A 12,377-nucleotide genomic window follows, 5' to 3' on the forward strand; every position below is an offset into this window, starting at 1 on the left:
GTTTTATAAACATTTTTGATAGTGGGGATTAATTTAAGGGTGTATAAGGAGGAATATTTACCCTGTAGTGAAGAGTGGGCTAATAATGAATGAACTCTAAACTTCCATCTCTATTACAATATCCCTATTGATTTAAAAATGTAAACTGCTTTATGCTGGGTGGTGACTGTTCCTCAAGTTCTCCTTAAAAACATTGCTGTTCCTGACCCCAGCTGCATTTTCTTCTGGGAGAGGACTCAGCTACTTTTTTATTCTGCTGGAAATTCACTGCGCAAAACAGAATGTGAGGAGTGCAGTGCACCTGCAGGCTGGGTACAGGCAGAGCATGACTCAACCCTCCATCCTCCCAGCCTGGCATTCAGCTGGATTTGCCTGATGTTTGACTAAGAAATAATCTGCTAGGTTCTAGACAAATACATCTGCCTAACACTTATTTACTAGATGTTTTATTTAAAGTTTTAAAATACATTTATATGTCGTCATGGTTTGCTTAGATCTGCACTGTGATTGTGTTTTGGCAATCGCTTTAAAACTGTGCAGTGGAAGGCAATTGAGGAAGAACACACAAAAGCGGCTCTTTTAAAAAGAACTATTAAACAGGTTAGTCAGAACTGTGAGTCACTGCAGTTGAGTCATGCTCACTTTTTGGTGGCTATAGATGATCTGGTTTTCCTGTTTCTCCACGCAGCTATGAGTAATGCTGTGGTAAGAACTGTACTGCTTTGGAGAATGGCTTTTCCCTGCTCTGCCTGAATACATTTACCTATTGGGCAGATTATAAAGTCACTTTTCAGCCCATTCTCTCAAAACACTCGAGTGGCTGGTTGCTCGAGACAAGTGTTGTGGGATCTGCCAAGTGCAGTATTGAGGGAAAAGAGAGCAAGGGCCCTCACTGCCAACCCATGGGTGGCACCACCTCTGTGGGGTTGGTGGGAAATGCTCAGAGTTATCCTGCTTGGCATTATCCCTTGTGCACCCCCAGGGGCTGAGGGTAGTTAACTCTGGGGTAGCTAATCAGAGCTGAGAAGATCTGTGAGGAACAGAAAAAAGGAGGGGGTGGGAGAGAAGAACAAATATGCCCTGAGCTGGTAACTGGGTTGGTGCCTTAATAACTCTTGGAGCTGAGTTTGGGTGTGTTGGAGGACTTCTTTTCTATATTTGTAGAGAGCATGCATCAACACAGCTGTAGTGTTAGGCATAATCCCAGAGCCTTTACAACCATCATCCCAGACACTGAATTAGCAGTGTGTGTATTGGCCATGGGTTGTCAGCTTGGTGGCTACCTAAAATTAGGCTGAAACTGTGTAGGTGCTTAAATGTGGGATTGAGAGCCTGGATTTGGGTTAGGAAGTGTAGGCTGTAGTTCTTCAAGCTTCAGCAAAGAGAGGGAAGATACTGTAGCTCTGAATATTCCTGAATATGTCTACATTTAGACTACAGCTTTCATTGCTCTTTTTTAATAAGTACTGTCAGCATTTTTTGTTAATATAAAGACAAGACATCCTTTCCTTGTAATATTAAAAAAAAAGAAAATTTATTACATTCAGGCTTTAAAGGATTAGTTATTGCTTTTCACTGGCTCTGCTTCTGAGAATTTTTATAAAGACTCTACTTCTCTCAAAAAATGGATAGCTCACCTAGAAATAGAACTTTTTTTCTGTGATTGGTATCTTTATGATTGATGCTGCAGAACTGCTAGACGGAAAATATCATTAAAATTAGAATGAAAATGTCTTTCGTATATTTACAACTTTCTGAGTAGTGGAAAACCAAAATCAATTTTCTCTAGTTTATCAAAGGGTCAGGGGGACTTACAATTTGAGATAGAAAATGTGATCATGTCATTAAGAATACTTGATGTGCTTTACAACAAAGGATTTAAATGCTTCAAAAGGGAGAAGTAATGTACCCTGCCCTTCTGCAATAGATAGCAAAGTGGTAAAGCTGCTTTCTGCATAAATTTCTTTCCCACATGGTTCTCTGCTCCCTTTCAGCAGGTCCATACAGGAAATATCCAAGTAACAAATAGTTTGCATTGGGACCGAATTTATGTGAAAGAGGTCATTTGTTCAGTGTCAGCAGCTGTTGTAATGTAGCACAAGGTCTTCCCAGAGAAGATTACTGCTTTCAGATTCTTTTTGAACCTTAAAATCTGTTGCAAACATGGGATGAGAACATATTCAAGCATATAACAAAAGGAGAATAGGGAATGCAAAACTGAAGGGCTGAGTGCTGCCCTCTGTGTGTTACAGCACTCTAGAGCTGATTGTGGAGACCCCTGTGAGATGCCCTGAGCCAGAAGGAGAAGAAAGGTCTTTGCAAATTCCTGTTAGTGAGGTTTCTCCTGGTCCTTGGAAGAGCTTCTCCTCGCAGGAGTTGGAAACAAGTACTGAACTTATCCCCGTGAAGATAATTGGCTGTTGGTGGAACCTTTCTGTGGGGCATGGATGGTAAATCAGGGTGTGCCAGGACTCCCATCCTGGTGTCTGGGGCAAGAGACTCCATTCCTATGGAGAGGAGATGTCCTGGTGGCCCTGGCACAGGGCATGTCTGCACCTTGGGCTCAGTGCCACCTCAGGACACTCCTGAGCAGGCAGCCAAGCCAGCCCACAAGACAAACACACACACATTGAGCAGGAGGCAGTGCAGCAGGAGAATAAAAAGGCAGGAGCACAGATGGTGTGTGGTTATGTGGCTATTTCCTCAGCTTTGTAAAGAAATTAGGTCCTTCTTTCAATGACTGCCACAGGTTCTTCTCCTCCCCAAAGTACCACTGTACAAAAGAAAATCCTTCTAAGTGATGAGGAAATAAATTTGAATATGTGTATAAGACATTTATGCTTTATAGTATGTGCCATTTCCTTGTATTTTCTGTAGGGTTATGATTTTATGCCACAAAATTGAATATTATATAAGAGGATTGTATTATTTAAGAGTGCTGTGACCAGTCCTGGCTGTTTTACTGCTTTGTGTTGCAAGACACAATATGCTGAGAATGAACATTTGGGTGAAATACAGTCTCCTCTGTCTTTCCCTCAATATAAAAGAAAAAAATACTTGGAAAAAAACCCAAAAAACAAATCCAACAAAACCAACGCACCCCAAAATGTATTGAAAGTTAAAAATATTCCCTGACTTTGGAAGAACAAATTTATGTCTGTGCTGAGGAGCTGTGGATTGTGCTGGTAAATTAAAATAGTGCACGGTAGGACATAAGAACAGATCATGAGCCTGCACAGAAATAGAAGCCAAACAGAGGAAGTCTATTTGCTAGCAGAAGAAATTAAAACAGCAAGGTGGAAGCTGAGCAGGAATTGACCACTGACTGTGGCTGCTAATATTTGATGGCTTATTCACAGCATTTTGGAGAAATACAAGGGGAATGCAGGGGAATATGGTATAACTGATGAGATGTTTCTCATGTCAATGGATCATGATATTAGAAAAGTTAATGGCCTGAATCAGTAGGTTTCAAATGTCACTGACTACACATTTAGTGAATAGTAATTCAGAAAACAACTTGGGAAAAAAAAAAAGTAGGATTGTTACCATGGACTTTTCATGGCAGAAATGGGAATGAGCAACTGGAGCTTAATAAAACTCCACAAAAATGGAATACCTCCATCAGCTGCCCATCACAACTGTTTTACATTGGGACTGTTTGCTTATATTTGCTGGATCTATTCTGGATTTTGCTTGTGCCTTCCTATTATATTCCCCAATGAGGATTTTCTTTGTTTTGTCCACCACATTATTTTCTTTTCTGACATTTGGACAGGTTTTCCTTTCTAGGAGATTAAGATGGCTAGTAAGAAATATTATGTCTGAATTGACAGCCAGGAATAAGTTGACTAAATGTAGTTCTTTGTAGGATTTTTTTCCATGGCTCAGAATGGGCTCCAGAGGGGCCTGTGAGAATCTGGATCTGTCCTGGGTTTATATTTATTGATGTAAGTTCAGAAGAGAGCATATAAATAAAGACATCACATCCATTTTAACTTAATGACATCATCTTCTTCTCTGACCATCCTAGCCCCTGAAATTAATAAGCCCTTGGCAAAAGAGTAAGAAGATTTATATGTATAGAAACTGACTGCAGTGAATGGGGTTAAAAAGCTCTCTGTGGGATCCCATGTCTTGTACAGTTGTATCTGATGCGTGCAAATGGAGACTCCTTGCTTCTCCCTGTTTTTGATGTGGGAAGGAGTATTATTTTCAGGTTTTCAGACATTTCAAGTGTTCAGAGTAATGCAGAGTAAATCTAAATCCACTGTTAAGCATACACGTGTTACTGTCTATATTTCCTTTTGAAAATGAAATACAGAGACTATTCTTTTCCTTTCCAAAAGAAAAGCAGTTCTGGTTATTTATTACACAGGACACTTAAGTTACAGGTTATACTTTTGCAACTGCATTTATTTCTGTTTTCTTTCTGAACTTCAGTCGGCATTCCTGGTGTCACACAAACAGTAGTGATTATTCGGAATTCTCTGAATGTGATCTAAATACATAAAGTAGTTGTTAAATGGCATAAGCTTCACATAATGGTGTAATTTCAAATTTCATGTCCTGGGTTAGTTTATACATTAATAGTTCATAATCTGTCTGTATCAGATTTTCCTGCAGTGCAGCAAAAATAGAAAATAAGAAGTAAGCTCTTGAGAAAGAAAATATTCAGGGCCTTGGAGAGCCTGTCTTCATACCCAAAATTCAGGCACATGTGGTCACAAGGATCAGTCCTATTGGCTATAAATACTGTGGGTAACATCCTTGGGTGGTGTAATTAGCAAAGATTTGCATGGCCCCTGGTGCAGCTGCCCAGCCCTCTGAGAGCAGCCTGTGGGTGTTTGCTGCTGGTGGTCAGAGGGTAGAAATGCCCAATGACAGGTTTTGTAAACTAGAAAGAAGCTTAGAGAGGATTCATGGCAAATCTGTTTTTGATGTTACCTGGCCTGTCCCTCAGATATCAGTAGGACTAATCAGTGAGTGCCACGTGTGCACAGTAATGCCTGGGGGAAGGCCAGGTGTCCTCTAAAAACACATAATTGCTGATAATGGAGCTCTTGGACAATGCTAATTAAAGAGGTGCTTCTGTATGTCACTGAGAATAAGCTCTGAAATTAGACAGCAATTGCTTTAGGTTGGTTTTGATACGTGTCCTCTAGATTGGTATTGATTTTATTTTATATCATTCTGGCTTCTCTGCTGCTGGGAGGATAAAGGTACAGGTGATGAAAGGTAGTATGAACTGGACTGCTAGTTACAAGGAGGAGAAAGATCTGCAAAATACCTCACAGGTGAGTGCACTGCTACAGGCAGATGTGAAAAAAGACAAATACCGAAGCCTTTCAGGTATATGATTCTGTGAATAGATATTTGGAATGAACATAAACATAACCATTAAAGATATGTGTATATTTTTCCTCTTGCAATATTGAAAAGAAAAACTGGTTCTGAATTAGTGCTGTGTTGAGCCTAGCCTGACTATGGTGAAAACCTTCTGGAAACAGTTTTGTCATCTGTGACGGTATCAAATTCTCTGCAGAGAATCCCTGCAGCTGAGCAGGAGCTCAGTCAGTAGCACCACTTGGGCAGCCCTGTGAGTGCTGGATGATGACTCTTGGGCAGCTCTGCAGAGATTTTCATCTGATGAGACTCCACGAAACAACTTGCTCTTTAGTAACAAAAGTAGAGGCATGGTTCTGCATTTCCAGCTTAGCACTCCTCCTCAGACCAGAGGCCTGTGTGAAATGAGCTGATGCTGTTTGAGCAGGAGTGATGTGATCTTCCACCAGAGCTTGGTGTGGGCTCCCTGCCCCAGCAATTCCCTGTGCTGGAGGCAGCTCTCCCACTGCCAGTGCCTGCTTAGGTATGTGCACCTGGGCTGCAGAAATGTGATAAAGTTATGGCACTGTAGAGGGCCACAATCTGCAAAAAATTGTGTACCTCCATGATATTTTTCCCTTTAAAGGAGCAGGGATCTGTGCCTTTTGAGCTACAGGGTAGATGTGCCCCTCCTCAGTGCAAACTTGGATGTACTATGGGAGTGTGTATGGGGTTACTGCTTAAAAAGCTTGAGCCAGTAATTATGTGCAGTTTGATTCCCACTAAAATGTCTTTAGAAAATATATATATTCATGCCCTGAAGGTCTGTGCAGGTGCACCAAGCTTTACCCAACCCAACAGAAAGGCACCTTATGGAATTTTCCTGGACTGGATTATGAGAACTGTGTCTGCACCTATGCTCAGCCAGAGTCTCTTCCTGTGTGAGCCTGTCAGTTCATTTTGAGACACACAGCAAAATCAGCTGAGTGCTTTTCCCCCAGGTTGCCCCTCTCAGATGATGTCCTAACTAGGTCACAGATGTAGAAGCTGGATTGAGTGCTCACCAGTCAGCTCCTACATGTAACTGCTGTATTTTAGTTTATTTTCTCCTGAGATGTTTGCTGGTGTCTTGGAGAATGTTGCCCATAAAAAGGCAGGCTGCTCGCCACGAAAGCAAGTCAGTGAACACATGAATATTTTGAGCTGCAGCATGTAGCACTCAGTATTTATCACTACAGGAGAGAGCATGTGACTCCTCTCTCACATGGCAGCTTCTTGGTTTATGCCTTACAGATTGGAAAATAGCAAAAGTATTCTGCAGGATCACTCTTGAAGAAAGAGAAGGCACTGGAGCCATCCCCAGTGCTCACATTTGCTCCAGAATGATTCCTGCCTTTACCCCTCAAGAAAATCCTGTGTGTGGGAAGACAACAGATTTGCCAAAGTCAGAAATGAGTTACTGCTTTACTGCCTAAAGAAAAGTCAGCAGTGTGGCCTCAGAAGCAGCAGTGTGACCTGCCAAGGTAGCGTTTTTATCTGCTCCTCAGAGCAGTGGGGCTGAAGGGGCTCTGCTGGTGGCAGCAAACACTGTGCATGCAGACAGGGGGACTCTGCACCTCCCCGTGGGTACAGCTTGAGAGGGAGGTGAAGCACGGCTGCAGCACCTCAGGGCATTGTTTCTTGGCAGGAGCACACATGCTCCAAGAAAAACAAATTTGCTCGGTATTTTTATGAGTCTCTGAGCTCAGCCAGGTCTGGCAGGGATGACTTGGCTTCATCCAGAGAGGCAGTAGTGGGGAGACCATTCCAAGTTTCCCTTTATTTGGGTAGTGGAACATGAGTAACTTCTTCCCCGAGCTGGAGGGCGTTGTCCTGGGCTCCTCATCCTGCAGTGTGTCACACTGTGCCTCTCACACCCTTCCACAGTGCCCAGGGCAGCTCCTTTGTATGGCCTGACTGCACTGCAAAATATAATTGCCTTTGGTGCAGCAATTCCAGCACAGGCACTTGGGATTCTGTGGAATAACAAATAATAATAAAGAAAATAGTCTGGCAATACATGCTAATCACACCCTATAGGCTTGCACCGAGTTTTTCATTAGGTAGTAGATATTATTTGCATAATACTAACTTTTCCAGAACCTTAGAGAGTTTAGAGTTCTTTGTAAATGTGTAATTTCCCCTTTAAAATACAGTTTATTTCCCAGTACAAATTCTTCATTATTCTGTAGTTAGGGTTGAAAGGCCTCATCATTTGTCCGAGTCAGAAACACCCTGAAAAGAAAACAATCATTTAGTGAGATGAGCAAATTCAGGGAATTGAGGCAAAGGTTCTGTTCTGCAGGTGAACCCAAAGACCCACAAAGCCTGCAGGGGTGTGGGCATGGGAAATGGGGTGTGTGACTTTTTAGACAACTGAAGCTTGGAGAGCTTCACTGTTCCTCCTTCTTTTTTGTGACATTTTGATTGTTTTTCTCTCCTGTTCTGCTGAAGCCAGAATTATTTCTGCCCACTTTTGCCTCACGATCTCTCTCTCCTTTTGCAGACTTACACTGCCTTTGTCACTCGCTGCCAACTAATGCTGTTCTGAGCTATGAACATACAATTTATTTTGAATATGTGTCTCTGTTATGTGCAAAACCAAGCTGGATGCTGTGATTCCTGTTTCATCCTCCTTCCTGACCTAGCAGTAATTCTCCTGATGGTACAAACCAAATAAAGAATGGAATTTCTACACCAATCTGTTTGTCAGCCATAAATAGGCAATATATTAGTCAAACTTCCAGAAGTGAAAAGCAACAAATTTCTGAATCTTGGTATCTCCAAAATGTATGTAGATGCTTGTTTTGGGGATCTGGCATTTTTGTTGTAAGCAAAGGGCTGTCATGTGATGTTTATGTTGGCTAGAGCAACACTTGGCAAAAGAGAGTAAGAACAAAACTGGGTATAAAATGGGAAGCTTTAATGCAGAGAAAGTGTCTTTTCCTAGACATAGGATTTGCAAAAATATGAATCACTGAAGCTGTTCAGAAGAAAAAATTAAAAACTAATTTAAAAGCCTTTATTTTCAGAATTTCAGAAATACGTATTCTGATGGATTCAAGATAAAAGGTCCTCAAAAGTTTATCTGTTATTCCATGGGGAATTTCAAAGCTTACTTCACACATAGGTGTAGCTTTATTTTCATTGAGACTTTGGTGTAATGAGAAGCCTGGCATGTCAGCTGAATATGTGATGAAATACATCTGGCACTGAGAATTTCTGTTCAGTGTGCTAAAGAGTGAATGCTCTGTAGCATTCTGGCCCTTGCACATCATTATTGAAAATAAGGAGCTAACAGCAGTTTTAGGTTTTCTCTGTGCCTGGGACTTATAAGGAAGCAGAGATGCAGATTCAAGCACCTTTAGCTCTCCCTTGGGAGGCCAGAGGCTCTTTGCCTGCTCTGGTCTCACCCTGAGCACATAGATGGGAAGCAGGGGAAAGGAGCTGGGGTCAGCCAAGAAGACCCAAGCCAACATTGCTGTTGAAATGAGTGTTTGCCCCTGAAGACAAATTACTTTCTGCTGTAGTTCCTCCTGTGCTCCCCAGGAGCAGGATGGCTCCATTTATCTGGCAGGGCCATTGTTCTGAATCAGGCTTCTGAGTTTGTCTGGTCTTTACTTATCTGCATGTGTTATTGTGATGCCTGTTTTACATGAAATTTCATTTTGTTGAATGCTTTCACGACCTTACAGCAAGAGACTCTCCTCTTACACTGGTCAGTGCTATCTTTAAAACTAGTGGAAGTCTGGGGGTGAGCTGCAACGTTAAGTGTTTCCCTAAAGGAGATTCAGCAATTGCTGTCCAGCACCAAAGTCCAGACAAACAACAGAAAAGTGATGATGCTTTAACCTTGTCCTCAGCCCAAAGGATCCCTGCCTTACAAACTGATCTTCAGTCCTGTTATCTTCCCAGGAATACATCAGAGTGCTGCATGCGTTTGCACAGGGAATGAATTCGCAGAGCATTAGACCTTGACTTGTGCACCCACAAATAGAGAAGTCATGTTTGTAAGAGCCTCGTTTCTTGTGGGGTGTGTGTAGGTACCCAGTCTTTAAATTCTACTCTAGCCAAGCTGTGATGCTTGTCAGTGCAATTTTGTGATAAAATGTAGTGATTCCTCTATGATACACTTGAAGTGCTAGCTGTGAACCCAGCCTAACCATTCCAAATAAGAGTCAAGCATTCACTTAAGCATTCTGGAATATATTCCTTTAAAAAAGTCACTTAATTTTAGTGGCACTCTACTTATTGAGCATGTAAATTGAACTTTTATTTCCCACATCATCTAGAAGAATACCTTTGTTCAATTGCTGTCCTGCAAATAGAATAGCAATAAAGAAGTTTGTATTTGTATGGTCAGAGCAATAGAACTGTAAATTTTCAGTTTTAAGGCAGGATTTAATTACTACCCATTAAATTTAGCTTTTCTGTTCATCCTGCTCTCACAAAACCTGCTCTCTGAAGGGCAGAGGTCCCTGCAGACTGGCTGTGATGTTCTGATCCCCAGGTAACTCATGCCATTATGCACATTGATGTATATGTACAAGTATAAGAAAGCGTAGAGCAGGCAGTGTGTGTGAGAGGTGGGGAGGCTGGGGCGGGGGAAGATGCGATGCATTGTTAGTGCTGCTGCTGAAAGAAAAGCCATTGTCAGGCTGTGATTCCTGCCTGAGAAATGTGTGTCAACACCACGCAGAGGCACAAGCTGCTGCTGCGGGGAGGAGGAGGAGGAGCTGCCTCTCTTTATCCCTGCTCGGCTTGATGCTGGCGTCTGAGATGCCTTTGTCACAAACAGGAGTGCTCACAAGGCGTTGTCTGCTTCGCTTTCTCTCCCTCAGCCCAAACAACAACAACAACAACAAAATTCCATCTCTGCTATGTAGCAGTGAGGTTGTTTGCTGAACGCTTTTTTTTTTTTTTTTTTTTTTTTTCTTTTTTGCTGCTGTAAGATTTCAGGATGATCCAAGAGTGTGCTCATTGGATTTGAGGGGTTTTGTTGGAGGGGGAATTCCACGGCTGCCTCAAACCCAGCAGTTTGCAATATCCTGAGCTGACCCTGCTGAATGTAATACATCAGGTCAGAAACGTTTTGTTGCAGGAGCACAGCAGCCTATGCCCTTTCACAGGAATGGTTTCATCTACTGCTTGCTGTTAGCTTAATAACCTTTTCCCACTTGTCCTTTCTGCCAGATTTTTTTTTTTCTCCATAGAATCCCTTGGGGTTTGGCCATGAGCTGAGCATGTAAGAGATCACTTAACAAGAAAACCTCCAGAAGCTTAGCTGGGCAACCCTATTTAAGTAAAAAAACCCTGTGTTTGATGAGCCAATTACACAGAGCAAACATTTAAAGGACAGAATGCCAAAGAGTTTGTAAACGTAAGCCTTTATTAACAGCACAGTTACAGCTATCAAAGATGATGATCCAAGCCTCACAGCCTACCTGTACCCCTGCCTGGATTCTGGGTGCTGCTGGCTGGGCTTTGTGAGTGTTGTAGGACTAATCCCTGTGGTTTCTTGATTATGAGCATGTGCAGAGCAGCCCAAGGTAGAGCTGTGCATGTAGAGCGAGCCCACGGAGATGTAGACGTGCCTCACAATGCCATGTTTGTGCATGTGTTCCTACAGCTGAGGAGGATACGGGGAGCCTGCCTGCCTTGCTGATTTATCTGATGTTTTCTTGTTTCTGTTTCAGCATTCAGGATAAGTCCTTCAACACGACAGCTTTAGCAGAGTAAGTGAACACTTTAAAGATGTCCTTATTTTTAACCAGGAATGATGAGTTTAGCTACCGTACAGAATAATTGTAAGTAGTATGTGAGAAGCCCCAAGCTATCTGTCATGTATTTTGAGTTTTCTGTAATCTAAATATATTATTGCCTGTATGGGAAGGATTGCATAAAGCAGCTGCCTTTAAGTGGTCTGTGACTATTTAGCAGTGAAATACCTTTTATGGGAGAATATATGCCGGGTGCACATCACACATGTTTAAGTGCATGATTTTCAGTGTCGGATAAACCTCCTGTCAAAATATTGCTCATTTCTGGTACTGATGATCCTGTCAAACACAAGCATGTCTGTTTTCTAAGGACACATGGTCTGTACGTACCACAAGCATTGTTTGGAAAAAAAAAAAAAAGCCATTAGGAAATGTTTTGAACAATCCTGATGTATTATTTAGACAGGCCAAGTACCAAAAACATTATTCTTTTATTATCCATTCCATAAACTCCTCAGATGGCCTTTTGTCTATATCATAGTCATAAGGATGTATAAGTTGATTTTTCTTGTTGTTTTGCAGAGACAACAGAACAAAGGAGGACATTAAAAAGTTAGGAAGGCAAACCCTCTAGGAACTATTGCAAATGAAATGATCTTTGTCTTATTTTAGTTTAAACCACTTCAATATTGGTGTTCTGTGCATTTTTACTTTGCATGCTTTTGATTGTTTCAAAAGCTTTTGGGGAAGATTCAGCAGCAGTGAGGAGCCAAGATGTTTTTCAGGAGGAAAATGATGTAAGGAGTTGTTTGTATATTAGGTGAGTTTTATGAGCTAAAATGCTCATAATCTGAAACACCCCAGCTGGACAGTGAGCTGTTTGCTGAGTGCTGTGGGGACAGGGGACACTCTGAAAGCAGGCCAAGCTGTAATCATCTCAGACATCTCTGAGTGTTGTCATAACCTCTACAGGAAAAGTAATATTTCAAAGGGATCTAAATAATTTCCCTCTCTTATATTGCTTTGCTTTATTTGCTTTTATTTCCTTGCTTTATTTAATATTTAAATTTAGTCACACTTTTTGTGTGACTGGGGCAGATATGGAAAGATTGGACTGAAGCTAATAAATGATGGAGGGGTTTTTTGTTTGCTTCCATGCTCGTTTGTGTTCATTCCCTGTGTTCCTGTTAGTGATGTGATGAATTTTGGTCTGTAAAATTATGGGTTGCTCCCCCTTCACAGAAAAATAGCCAGATTACTGATAATATATTTTTCATATTTTTTCTCCTTCTC

The 12,377-nt window shown here is 41.6% G+C and overlaps 1 protein-coding gene across 1 annotated transcript in view; it reads left to right on the forward strand.

Annotated features, from left to right (window-relative positions):
• The window catches only part of FAM13C (family with sequence similarity 13 member C), a 114,157-nt gene that overhangs the window by 56,688 nt on the left and 45,092 nt on the right, over positions 1-12,377 (forward strand). Inside the window, exon 7 of the mRNA XM_021535095.3 lies at positions 11,061-11,099. Coding sequence (XP_021390770.3) covers positions 11,061-11,099 — 39 coding nt within the window. The remainder of the gene's footprint in view (positions 1-11,060; positions 11,100-12,377) is intronic.

This window comes from Lonchura striata, chromosome 7, assembly GCF_046129695.1.
Source record: "Lonchura striata isolate bLonStr1 chromosome 7, bLonStr1.mat, whole genome shotgun sequence".
NCBI classification, from domain to species: domain Eukaryota; kingdom Metazoa; phylum Chordata; class Aves; order Passeriformes; family Estrildidae; genus Lonchura; species Lonchura striata.